Source organism: Pteropus medius, unplaced genomic scaffold (assembly GCF_902729225.1).
Source record: "Pteropus medius unplaced genomic scaffold, Ma_sr-lr_union100, whole genome shotgun sequence".
NCBI lineage: Eukaryota > Metazoa > Chordata > Mammalia > Chiroptera > Pteropodidae > Pteropus > Pteropus medius.
In genome coordinates, this window is record NW_024352786.1 from 11002219 (window position 1) to 11015646 (window position 13428).

At 33.4% G+C, this 13428-nt stretch overlaps 1 protein-coding gene across 2 annotated transcripts in view; it reads left to right on the plus strand.

Moving 5' to 3' along the window:
• Nucleotides 1–13428, plus strand: part of ARAP2 (ArfGAP with RhoGAP domain, ankyrin repeat and PH domain 2) — a 157461-nt gene that overhangs the window by 46701 nt on the left and 97332 nt on the right. For both annotated transcript variants that reach the window (XM_039848861.1, XM_039848862.1), the window contains exon 9: nt 2129–2307. In XM_039848861.1, the coding sequence (XP_039704795.1) occupies nt 2129–2307 (179 nt within the window). The remainder of the gene's footprint in view (nt 1–2128; nt 2308–13428) is intronic.

The window sequence follows — 13428 nt, forward strand, 5'->3', positions numbered from 1 at the left end:
ATATTTGTTACTGGAAAGAATAAAAGTACCTTGGTGTGAAGAGCAAGCAAAAGCTGGCATAGCATCTAGCTTTGTCCAAGACACTGCTCAAAAGAAAAATCATTATTTGTTTTGGAGTATTGTGACTTATGAAAGCCTATTCCCCATCTAAGGATGCACACATTGCACAGCCAAATACAAAATGACACTTATAATTTATTTTATTGTATTTGAATTATCTGTATCATTGTTTATCTCCATTGACATGGGTGATTAAGAATGAACTGTTACTATTAATTCTTGATCTTCCTTATGACTGTTTACTTCCTATTAGTAAATGAGGCCTGTTACAAATGAGGAGCTAGATGATTCTTCTAGGCTATAAGGGAACTGTTTGTTGAGCTGCAGCCACAATATGCTTAAGTCCAACAGATGCAATTTCTAGTTTCAAATTATTTTCTGAGAAAACTGAGATAAATGCTAATAGTAATCTAGAAGTCACAAACACTTTGGCCCAGTACGTAAAATTATAACCTACATTTGAAACTCAGTGACTTTTGTGGATTAACACAAACAAATTAACAGAAAACATATACTATTTACTTGGGAATATCTCGTGTGAAACTAATGATCACAAGTAGTAACCAAGTTAGATGCAAGGTCTATTGCTGTTATTGAAAATGTAATAAATTACATTTATTACAGAGTAGCTGCTACCTACTGACATTACTTAGTTACTCGAATATTTTCATGTCTTTTAGTTTATAATGATGCTGGGGAAATTCAATAAATGTTTTGTTCTGAAATACAGGAGCAGGCACTATTACTTGGGGATTATGTAACTTGCTATAAAGCATCGTTGAGTGAATTTTTAATAAGTACTTTGGTCATTAAGGACACTAGCTATTTTTAGTATTTTTGAAGGTGAGCAGGAATGAAGATAATTTCAAAATTAAGACTCATATTATGAAATAGAGATTTTTCATAACTTTGGAGTCATGTTTGAATGTGAGCAAGTCTAATGTTGAGATTTATTTCAATTTACAATGAAGTTATTCTGGCCAGACCTGTCTTAGAAGGATCTGAGATGCTATCCAGTTTCCCAGGCTTTGGTCCTTGTTTTACTCTTCTTGAAAATTTTTTCCTACTTGAAATTCAGTCCGTTTTTTGTTTTTTTTTTTTCCTTTTGCCTTGATGTCTACGTCTCTATTTTTTATTTTTATTTTTTTGCTAACGCATTTTCCAGCTTCATAGATATAGTTGTGCCTCAAGGTTTGTCTATTTCTTCTCCTTTTACATTAAACATTTTCTACGTCCCCGAGTCTTCTTCCATGTAGGTTACATTCATTGGCATTTGGTATCAGTTTGCCTAGATACTCATGCCAGGGCACTGAGAACCTGAGATAGTTTTATTAATAAAATGGAAGCTTCTACTTTCTCTGATCCGTTCATGAAACCAAGGTACATTTTATTTTGAATAATTTAATTTTCTTTGTGAACATCTGTCAAAAATATTAAAAAACGCAGGTAAATTTTACTCCTCTTAATGTCTTAACCCTATATGTACTTTTGTTTCCATTTTCATTATACTTTTAAGTCTCTCCTACCTTTTTCAACAGTAAGGCATATATATATATATATATATATATATATATATATATATATATTGCGTTGTGTCAGCATGCTCTTGGGTAGGTAAGATTTTCTGGGCATTTGGGTAGCTTAATCGCCAGGTGCAATCTGTTAACTATTTAGTCACATTATTATTTTATTAAATGAAAATCCAGTCTCGTGAATAATCTAGAAGAGTGCTTTTTAGACATGAACGTGGATACAGATCACCTGGAGCTTTTCTTAAAATGAAGATTCTGCTTCATCAGGTCTAGAGTGGGGCCTAAGAGTTTTGCATTTCTAATAAGCTCCAAAGTGGAGCCAGTGCTGTTGATTATAGGACAGCTGAGTAGTGTGTGTTATTTCTCTTATAGAAATGGGCTATTGGCCCTACTTGCAATAACATTTAGATTGTGGTTGTGAGAAAGAATCTTTAAATTATCCATAGCAGAGTGTAGAGATCCCTTGTCCATGTTTCTGTGTCTATAAAATTTGGATAAGTATAGATGTATATATTTTCTTATGTCTTTATTTTCAGAGGAGCGAAATGACTGGATCAGCATACTAATGAATGCACTGAAATCGCAGTCCCTCTCCTCGCAGTCTCAAGCAGTTGTCGCACCTGAGAAATGTGGATATCTTGAATTGAGAGGGTATAAAGCCAAAATTTTTACTGTGTTAAGTGGAAACAGTGTGTGGCTTTGCAAAAACGAACAGGTAAGCTATGTTACAAGAATTGCAAATTGTTGTTCCTTAATTACATGAACAACTGTGCTTTTTTAGTATTTTTACTTAGAGTCTTGCTTTGCCTTGAGTACTCCACTAAATATAACAAAGGAAAGAGTTGTTTTGTTACATTTTCTCAGTTCACTCAGCAGCAAGTAATCTACATCAAATTTGAGGGACTTAGGAAAGAGAATCATTGAAAATAATTTTTACAGTAACATTATGAAACTACACAAGACAATAATTATGAACCATTTAACCATTACAGCTGTTGATGAAATATGCCCAGTTCTGTACCTGTTGAGTGTCTTGTTTTGTAATAGACAATTATAGAGTAAGCACATATTTTCTGGAGTTCACAGCATTTTTTTCTGAACGGATATGTTGCTTTCAGAAGAAATAATTTACTAGAGGAAAACAACTGATATATACACATCTGCACATATGCACATACATAAACACATATCACATATATATAAATAAAAATAACTTGTTGACTTACTGAATTCAGTTAATATCACAGGACTATTTAGAAAATTTAAATGTTTCAAGGAGACTAATGTTAAAGTTTTAACAAATTCTGTTAAATTCATCAGATTCTGTAGACTTCTCTTTAACATATCTGCTTTTTAAAATATGTAAGAAAATGCTGTCCTTATCCCTTTTGGGGAATTAATTCTTAATCTTTCAGTCTAGAATACATTAAATGCTTAGTAATTATTTGTGGAATTAAATGGTGTGCTTTGGATATCTGATCAAATAGGAACTAATTTTATGATACATTATAATGGGTTATGATAAGACGAAATATAAATGCTGACTATTTTCATAACAAAATATAGATGTCAACTCAAACAGTAGTTTCAAAAATATTAACTATAGATCTTTATCCAAGGGATACTCTGAACGTCAGTGTGAACTTATTACAATTTTTTTTGGATAAGATTTCTTAACCAATTAACTGTGGAAGGCATCATTGAGCATCGTTGGCATATAAATAACCCAGATAGTTAGCATATTCCTCAAGAAAAGTGACGCATAGCCTAAGAATGTGTATGAATGCAATATGAACATCTTCAGTTTGTGAAGTATGATGATTAAAACTTTTCTTATTGGAATGGAGGTTAAAATGCATAATTGGCATGTGTCAGTATGGAAGTTACTCTGCCAAATGAATACCACAAATTAGTTGAGGTATTCATCTTTTACTTGCACAGATCTGGTGGGCTTCAAATTACTAGTTTAATTGCTTATGTTAGAGTGTCTGAGTTTGTTACTCTAGAAATAAAGTAGAATGTTTTTAAGGTTTTATTAATACTTTGTGATTATCAGGAAGTTATATGAATGTTTTGCATTAATATTAGTAATTGAACATAAAAAGGATAATAATGACTACCATTTGTTGAGTATCATTTGTTGCTAATTAATTTATAAACATTCCCTTTAAACTTCTCCACAAATGTAGGAGGAAGATATTCTCATCTATGTTTTATAGATGAGAAAAGCAAGGATTAAGGATTATAGTTCATTATGCAGAGTTTAATTTAAAACTAGAATTATAACTCTAAGTCTTGCTTCTTAGCGACTATATCAAACTATTGTTTTAAAGTGTATGTTAGAAAAAAAAATTCTGGCCTATGACTCTTTAGAAACAGACTGAGATTCTTTCCTTGAATAATTTAGTTGCCTAGAAGGTTTAGAGTGTGCATTTAGTAAACATTATACCATGTCAGGCACTCTAAAAACGATGCACTTACTGGAGGACAAAGTCTTATCTTCCAGAAGGAAAAGTCAGACAGAAACAGTGTTTATGGTGGATGGTGAGCTTGTGCAGGAGTTACAGAGAAGAGCAAATAATGGGCATCTAAAGAAGTCTGGGAATTAGGAACACTTCCATGTACACAAATGATGAATATATTCGTTTTGAAATTACAGCATTAATACTGGGCCTCTCCTCATCCTTTAAATAAACCTATTTTTGCTATATGTATATTCTAAGTCCTTTTCAATGCATTTACATGAGTGTGTGTATGTACGTGAGTATGTGTGTGTGTGTACACACATATATGTATATGTATACACATATATATAGCCTTAAAAAGTGCATACTATATAAAGTATATATATATGAAGTATATATGTGTAACATATATATAGCCTTAAAAATGCATACTATATATAAAAATATATATATATGAAGTGCATATATGTATAATATATATATATAGCCTTAAAAAGTGCATACTATTGTTCGTATATGTGTTCCTTTTTTAAAAAATTGCATTATATTAATCACATGGAGCCAGGTCTTAAGGGACTTAGTCTTGAGTCAAGTATTAAAGACCTAGTTGGCTAAGACTGGATGGATAAATTAAGGAAGGCCCACTGTGTTTAGGCCTGACATACTGTTCCAGATTTACATCATATTGTATGCCTTTTCTTCTAGAGGAAAGTTGCCCATTGGTTTTCTCACATGGTTGAGCAAATCGTGTGAAGAACTTGGGTGATGTGCTAAATAAGGAGTCTTTTTCCTGAATGCACAGGGCTTTTAAGCTAGTGTTTTAGGAAAAGCACTGAAAGATAAAATAGTTTGGTGCAATTTCTAAAAGTTTTGTACTCACAACACATGAAGTAAGCTTGTGTTTTTTTTTTTTTTTTTTTTAAGGATGATGGAAAAAATCTCATAAAAATATAAAAGAGGTGTTAGATTTGAACCTCTTTTTCTTAATTTGTGTAGGCTATAATTTAGTTCCATGCATCAGAGCTTAATTATTTTCATTCATTAAGTTTTAAAATAGTGAATTTATTGCCCACATAACTTATAGTATGAGAAGAATAAAAAATAAAATTGACCTGCACCTCTCTAACATAAGAACTATTTTCAGTTTTCATGCCTCTATTTGTACATAGTTTTACTACATTACTCTGGAGGGTTATTCCAGAGAGAGTAAATAGACAATGGATAGAGGTGGAAGAGTAGCTATTGCAGCATATGTTGAAGAGTTATTATAAAGGAAGCTTGGAAACACATTTAGAACAGAGATTGGACTCTATGGTAGTAGTTCTGGGTTTTTATTCTTCCTCTGCCATTAGTTCGCTCAGGTAATTAAGTTAATATCCTGAGGTTTAAGAGGCATCATGTGAAGAAGAGAGATGGATTACAGTCTCTAAGGCTTTTATTTAAGTCGTACATTAAAATTCCAGATATCTGGGCTCATTAGACCATTGACTTAGAATCGAGGGGATGGGGTGCTTGAATCTGCGTTAGTATAAAGCATACCAGGTGATTCAGTGACAGGTTATCCAAAAACCGCACAGTAAAACACTGCTCTAAGATTTTTTCTTCTTTAAAAATGATAAGCATCCAGATAAAATGAACAAGATGTTTCTGGAGTTGGAAAATAAGTAAAAATATCCTTCAACAACATTGAGTGCTGCTTTAGTTCATCAAACATTAATTTGGGGTTGCTGTACCTCTTTTTGTGACTAAGTTTCATTTGAAAGGAAATCTTTTTCTTGATTATACATTTTGAAATGTGCAAACTTAAGTGGAAAGTTAAGAAAATATTAGTGGTAATACATTTTTAAATTTTGAAGAACTTACTAATAAATCATGTATGGTTCTAAACTTATAGCTGCTGGGTTTTTAAATTTTATGCTAAAATCTCATCAATTTTTATATAAAAATTTAATTTTTCACTTTGCAAATCCTGTCGTATTCCTTTTCTTAAAGACTATTATTACCAGAATATGTTCTGTTAGAGACATTAAAACTCCATTTGCAAAGTCAGCATAAAGGAAAGTGTTTGAAAAACAATTTGAAACTGTTATTTCCCAAAAGGTCCTTTACTGTGTGTATGTCTGGAAATTTACTCTAGTTTTATAGAGTGTTGCTAATCTTTCCTCGAAGTTTTTCTCTACTTCCAATAGGTGTCCCTAAGATTCCATGTCAGGCATCCCTACAAATATATTTCAGTGATTCTTTCACTTATCCTGGGTCTGTCCCTTCTATTGAATCAAGAACTTAAATTTTCTAAGTTAAAATAACTTTTAAAAGACTATCATAATTATTGCCTTATTTTTGAAGTTTTTTCCTTTCAAAAGTGGCATAATGATAGCAAAGGGGAGATGTCAGTCTACATATTCTCATCGATAGCTATAAACTCTATGGAATCAACATGGACTTTTTGTTTTTTCAGTTTCTGAGTTCCAAGATTCATGTTCATCTCTTTCTCTTTCATTTATTAGCAGATTGTAGAAAGTGAAACGTGAAGTAACTTTTGGCCGAGTAGGAGAAATGCCTTAGGGAATGTTAGTTTCCCCCACACCCCAATAGGCTGTAAAAAAGTAGGAAAGAACCATGTAGATAGAAGTAAAAACATTTGTTAGGAAGATGGCACAGTAGAAACTGACACTAAAATTCTTTTATTGAGTGGACACACAGTAATTATTAGTTTCAGGTGTACAACATAGTGATTCAACATTTATATATTTTATGATGTGATCACCATAAGTCTAGTAACCATCTGTCACCATACTTATTTTGATATTATTGACTATATATCCTATGCTGTACATTATATCCCTTTGACTTATTTTATAACTGGAAGTTTCGTACCTCATAATTCCCTTCCCCACAACCATCCTTTTGTTCTCTGTACCTGTGAGTTTGCTTTTGTTTTGTTTTTGTTCATTTGTTTTGTTTGGTTTTAGATTCCACATATAAGTGAAATTATATAGTATTTGTCTTTGTTTGACTTATTTAACATAATACTCTCTAGGTCCATCCGTGTTGTTGTAAATGGCAAGATTTTATTTTATTTTTTATGGCCAAGTAATATTCTGTTGTATATATGTAACACTTCTTCTTGATCCATTCATCTGTTGATGGACATCTAGGTTGCTTCCATATCTTAGTTATTGTAAACAATGCTACAATAAGCATAGGGGTACATAAATCTTTTTGAGTTATTGTTTTTGTTTTCTTCAGCTAAATACCCAGAGGTAGAATTATTGGGTTTTACAGTAGTTCTGTTTTCAATTTTTTGAGGTATCTCTATTCTGTTTTCCATATTATAGAATTATTTACCTAATTACTCAGTTGTAAAACACTGTGCTGCTATTATCACAGAAATTAAGTGTCATCCCTTTAAATATTTAGCACCATCTCACAATCCTACCCCCCAAATGTTTAATTTTTGCAAATTTTGTTCTATTTCTTGTCTCTGCTTATGTTTTATGTGCCTGCAATGTATTATAATCATGATGGTTTTTCTCCATTACTTCACCTTTGTGTAAAATGAGTTGTGTATTGTTTGTATAGGTTACATTGCAGTTCACTGTGTTTCTGTATTCATTCATTTTATAGATGTTATTGGGCACCTTCTCATTTCTGGGCACTGCTCTAGGCACTAGGGATACAGTGCTACCCCGAAAGATCCCTGCTCTTTAGGATCTTACTGTCCATTGGAGGTAGTGCATAGTGATAAATCAAGAGGTTTCTGGTAGCCCTTTGTCTATAGCCTTTCCTTCCTTTTTGATTATTTCCTTGGCAAGAATATTTATGACCTTTTTAAAAATAATTATTTACATTTAAAATGCTGTTAACTATGTGAATAGTTACCAGTTTCATTTTAACCTTAAAAGTGTTAAAAGTTTTATGTCCCCAAATTAATGTTATAAATATTTACTTTATTCACTGCTGTGTCCTCAGGAATTCCAGACAAGTAGTTGACACTTAGTAAACATTTCATAGAATGAACTTGTTGAATTAATGGTAAATTACATCTGTTTTCTTGACTAGAGAGTTTATCTTTTTAAAAACATTTATCTTTTTAAATTTTTTTCTCTATGAGTTATCTTATTTTCTTTCTCCATTTATTTATTGGGATTCTATTGTCTTTCCTGACAATTTTTCAAGCTCTTCATATAATAAAAATATTAATCTTCAGGTCATATTATCTGCAACTGCTTTTCTGAGCTATTGCTTATTTTTCATGTTTTAGTTAATTTTTGTTGTGTACAAATTTTATTTATATAATTAAATTGTTTATCAGTTCAAAGCTTATAGATTATCTGTATTCTGGAAAAATATTGTATAAATTAATCTTGAAATGATGTGGAGGTAGTATATAAGCCAGTATTTTTAAATTTTTAAATGAGTTAAAATAGGAACATACACTGAGATATATGTAGTGTTACACACAGACATACACACACACATGCACACACGCACAAGGTATTGCTAGTTGAACAGAATTTCTGCAATAGATGTGAGATAAATTGATAACTGTAAGATACTTGGCTTTGGTTTCCATTCGTTGTATTACCCTGACAGCCAGTCTCCCATCTTTTTCTAATGAGTTCTTTTGAATATCATGTTAATATTAGTGGATTCATTACAGCCAGATGTCTTGGTTGGTAGGTTTGTGTATCTATCTATTTAAGGATAATTGTGGCATTGAGGTTTTAACTATGTAAATTTACTTGATTAAACATTCTCAAATCAGGATATAACAAGAGACTCATTCCCCCTCACGGCCCTAACATAGCGTTCTCTGGTGTCTGGCATGAAAATGAAACTCTAATAGAATTTAAATAGACCTCATAGGGCTTTGGGTTGTGTGGTGCAGAAAGAAGCAGCAGGGTGTAGGTGGTGGCCTCAAATTCTTTGGGTTCTGTATCTGGCCAAACTCTGCATCTGGTGTTTCCCAGGAAATCTGGTGCCAATGTCATACAATGCCACATCTGCTTTCAACAAATGTTTAAGCACCGAGTTCTTAAATTCCTGGCATGGAAATCTGGCATCCAGTATTTCCCAAAATAGATTTGAGATTTCAGCAATTTGGGGGTTAACAAACCCTCTTTAATTTCTTCTTTTGGGAATCAAACTTTTATTTTGCTCATTTCACTGCGTAGATTTAAAATGTAGTTTCAACCAGATTCTGTTGCTACAAATTCGTACAAATGACCCATTTCAGTATCTTGGTAAATTCTTCCTGTTAATTCTAATGTTTAATATGGAATCATTATTGAAGACAAATTCTGGTTTTATAACTCTCAAATGAAAGGGTTGCCTGGATGTATTGGACCCTCAATTTTATATTTCTTCTTTCAATTTTTTATAACAGTGCTCCATAAGGTAGATAAAACAGTTTTTTCATACATGAGGAAATTGAGGTCTAGATAAACCAAATAACTTGTCAGTAGTCACACAGCTAGTGAAGGGCTCAGCCAGGATTATCCTTGAGGTCTGACTCCCCATGCCACTTCGTCATTACTGTCATTGTCCGGATCTGCTCTGCCAAGCATGGCCTTTGTTGAAGGAGACCTAGTGGTGGGATTCATGCCTTCTCAGACCTTACAATCTAGAACAGCAAATTACATGTAAACTACTCTTTAGTACAGAAACTATTTTTTAGTTTTATGTTTTCTATAATAATAAACTGCCCATGTTGTTTTTGCTACATTTTTTTTTAATCCAGTTTAAAGTTTGAAAGTTTGTCTTGTTCCTGACTTGTGCCAGTTTTTTTGTTTTTGTTTTTGTTTTTGTTTTTGTTTTTGTTTTTAAATGAGACTAGTGCTGACAATCAGATTGTAGTTAAAGGGTAATTTATTTTAATTTTTTTGAAAGTTTAACATTCACATTACATCTCATTTTTAAAATTTATATATGCTTGCTAGTTATTTTGAAATATGTATTTTCTTGTAATTGCCTTTTTAATAGGCAGTACATTCAATTGTCTTCAAATTTAAAGAGGTAGGAAATAATAACACTTGCTAAGTAGGACTATGACTGCGTGCCAGGCATTCATTCTTCTAAGCACTTCTCATGTATCAATTTAATCCTCCCCACAGTGATGTGATAGGTACTGCTGTTATCTCCATTTTGCAAATGAGTGAACTGAAGCAGCAGAGGTGTACCTGATCAAGCTGGGGTCTGGGTTTTGTCATTTGTCCGGTCAAGTGTCACTGCCTTTGGAAAGCCTCATATGAACACAGCTCTCTTTCTGGGCTAGATTCGGTGCTTACCCGACATGCATTTTTCTTTTCCCTTGCATTCATTACAATTCTCCATCATCTCCTCCTCAGACTGAAGCTTCCCCAAGCGACACGGAGGCGGGGGGTTGCCCTGTCTTATGCTTTGGTGTGGACCCCAGGACTTAGCGCACTTTCTGGCATCTGCTAAGTACTTGAAAAACACTGTTTTGCCAGGACAAATTCTCCCATTTAAAAAATGGGTATATCTGCTCTGCCTTCTTTACAGAATTATTCAGAAAATCGAATGAGGGTTCACAGCTGTTTGTCAGCTTCAGGGCACTACACAAATAGATACGAAACCAATTATGGAGATTATGGAGTGCATCATATATCCTTAATGAAGACTGATTCTTTGAAAGCTTCTAGACACTAACTTGGGGGTTGGCACTCAGGACAGATAGGATCTTGACAAAATCCAGAGTGTACTGAGTTCTGGCCAGCCTGTTTTTAAACAATAGTCCTAATGATTTCAAATGATTGTTGTAGCATCTGATTGCATGCCTTTTTTTTTTTTTTTTCTCCACAGAAGGCAGAGAATTGTTTATATCCTGGTATTTAAATATTGCAGACTCATAGTGCCTAGATTCTACAACTGGTTGTGTTATGTAATTCAGTGTTTCTCAGTATTGGCTACATATGAGAATCACGGGGTTGTCGTTTTGCTTTGTTTTTTAACTGAAAAGTCTTAGGCTCTGCTTTCAGATTCATGGAATCAGAATTTCAGGGTGGGAGGGAGAGATCGACTCAGGTAACTCTGATGCGCATCAAGGAATGAGATATATTTCAAATGTGTTCTAAAGACTGAAAAGAAAGCTTAATGTCACTAGAAATATTTTTAATAAGAAATGCAGTTGTTTCATATTTAATCATTCTCGAGAGCACTGACATTTATTTTCTTCCTCTGTGGTACATTTTATAGTCCATTTGTGCTGGTGAGTTCAGTGGATACTCTAATTACTCAAAACCATATGGTCATGGCAAGCAGCTGATAAATGGGTTACAATTTTATTTCCAGGCTAAAAAATCATTTTTGCCTTGCTTGGGAGAAATTTGGGGCCTTAAGCCGACCCTCACTTATTTTGTTTTTAACAGAAATTGCAGTGTTATGTGTAGACATTTCATCACTTGCTTGTAGAAATGACGGGCCATCTATTCAGGCTGGAGTCTTCATGAGGTTCATCCGTTTCCATAAAAGCTTGTCAGTCTTACCATCTGCTAGTCTGATGGTCTGAGTAATACACAGTACCTGCAGGCCAGATTACCATCAGAGAATAGACCCAGCAGTGGTCTGAGATCTGGTTCTGGTTATAAGCTTCATTACTAAGAATTGTTTGAAGGACATGTGGTCTGACTAGAGTCATCCCTATATCAAGCTGGGCCACCAGAAAGTTGTTTTTAAAAATATCTTACCTTGCTACCCCTGCTTTATGTGGGCTTATTATACAAAGTAGAAATGTTTCAGATTTTTCTCATTATTTTACAACACTTAGCAATGTCTCTACGTCTTTTATATTATCAACTCTCAATTTCTGGCTTGTTTCTCCTCAAAAAATAAGCCATTTGTTTCATCAGAAAAAAAATATTTAATTGATGATTTGTTTTATAAAAATCATTTTCTCATTCTAACTAAAAACTTGTACATTAAAAAAAAAGGAAGAGAGGCTTTTCTGCAATTTGTGATGGAAACTGGATATCTTTATAAGCGGTGGAAGATCTGTTTTAACATTATTTTATTTCATTTATTTTGTGTCAGGAATGCATTAGTATCAAATGGCAAAAACCTGAAAGGATAGCTTCAATAGATGGGGATTTATTTGTTTTAACAAATCTCTTGGTGTAGGCAGTGGAGAGCTGATGCCATGAGGGAACAAGGTTCTTTATATTTTTTAACTCGCTCCAGCATCCTTGGAGTACAAGAATTTGTCCTCAGGCTTTTTATCTCAAGGATTTATTCTAACATTCTAAAATAGCTTCTATGCATCTAGGTGTTATTTACCAGGAAGATGAGGGCAAAGGGTGAAAGCTTTTTTTTTACCCCCAAAGCTTTTCCCTCTACTCTTTCACCCCAAGCCAGGAATTATTTATATTTTATTGACCAAAACTATGACATACGCCCCTCCTAGCTGCAAGGGAAATGGAGAAATGGTACTTTTTCTTTTAGGCTGTATAGTGGGAGAGATAGAAGAAGGCCTGTGAATTGTTATTTTCACGGTCTCTGCTGAAAGTGTCCTTATGGAAAATGAACCAGTAGTTTTTACAATCTGTCTTTAATGTGGCTACTTTTCCCAGTCATAATTTAGAAATTCAGAGCACGTTTAATCTGCATCTGTTCACATAGATAATTCAGTTTTTGAGGTACAAGTTACATTTTTAACACAATGAAATTATTTATTTGATAAATCAAATTTTCAAACCCTTATGACTAGACAATATATTGTCATCTTTAATGCATTTAAAATACAGACTCTGTAGCTTTTTTAAACAATATCTAATTTTGGCGAGACAAGCCAAACATAGTGGTTGTAGATATTGAACAAATGGCAGGTTTCATATCAAAATAGCATTAGAGGGGCTTTTTAAGAATCTAATTGAAGGAAGAGGAAAGTAATAAAATATTGGAACTGAGATAAGACTATAAAATAACTAATGCCTTTGTTCAAGGGTAAATGAGAAAAATAATGTGACAGAGCAGAGTAACAGTGTATAGTAAAACAAAGAGCCAGCAGATAGATGGCTTGTGTTTCAGTCCATTTCCACCATGTACCTTTTCCATGTAACTTTATCTTCTTGAGCCTTGATTTCCCCTTCATTTTATATAAATAGTGATTGTAGCAAGCTCACTGTGTCATTTGGCTCCCCCACTGAGAAAACTGCTGGGCACATGGTAAATGTTGGTTTCCTTTACCGAATGGATAAAGGTGAGAAAATGCTCAATTTAAAAAGCGAAAATCTGTGTCCTAGTCAACTTATGTTTCACGTGAAAGAAACCCATACTTTTTTAAGAGCCCAACTGTCGAGCTAAGAATGGCACTGTACCGTATCTTGAAAGTGACTACCTAAAATAAGAAAACT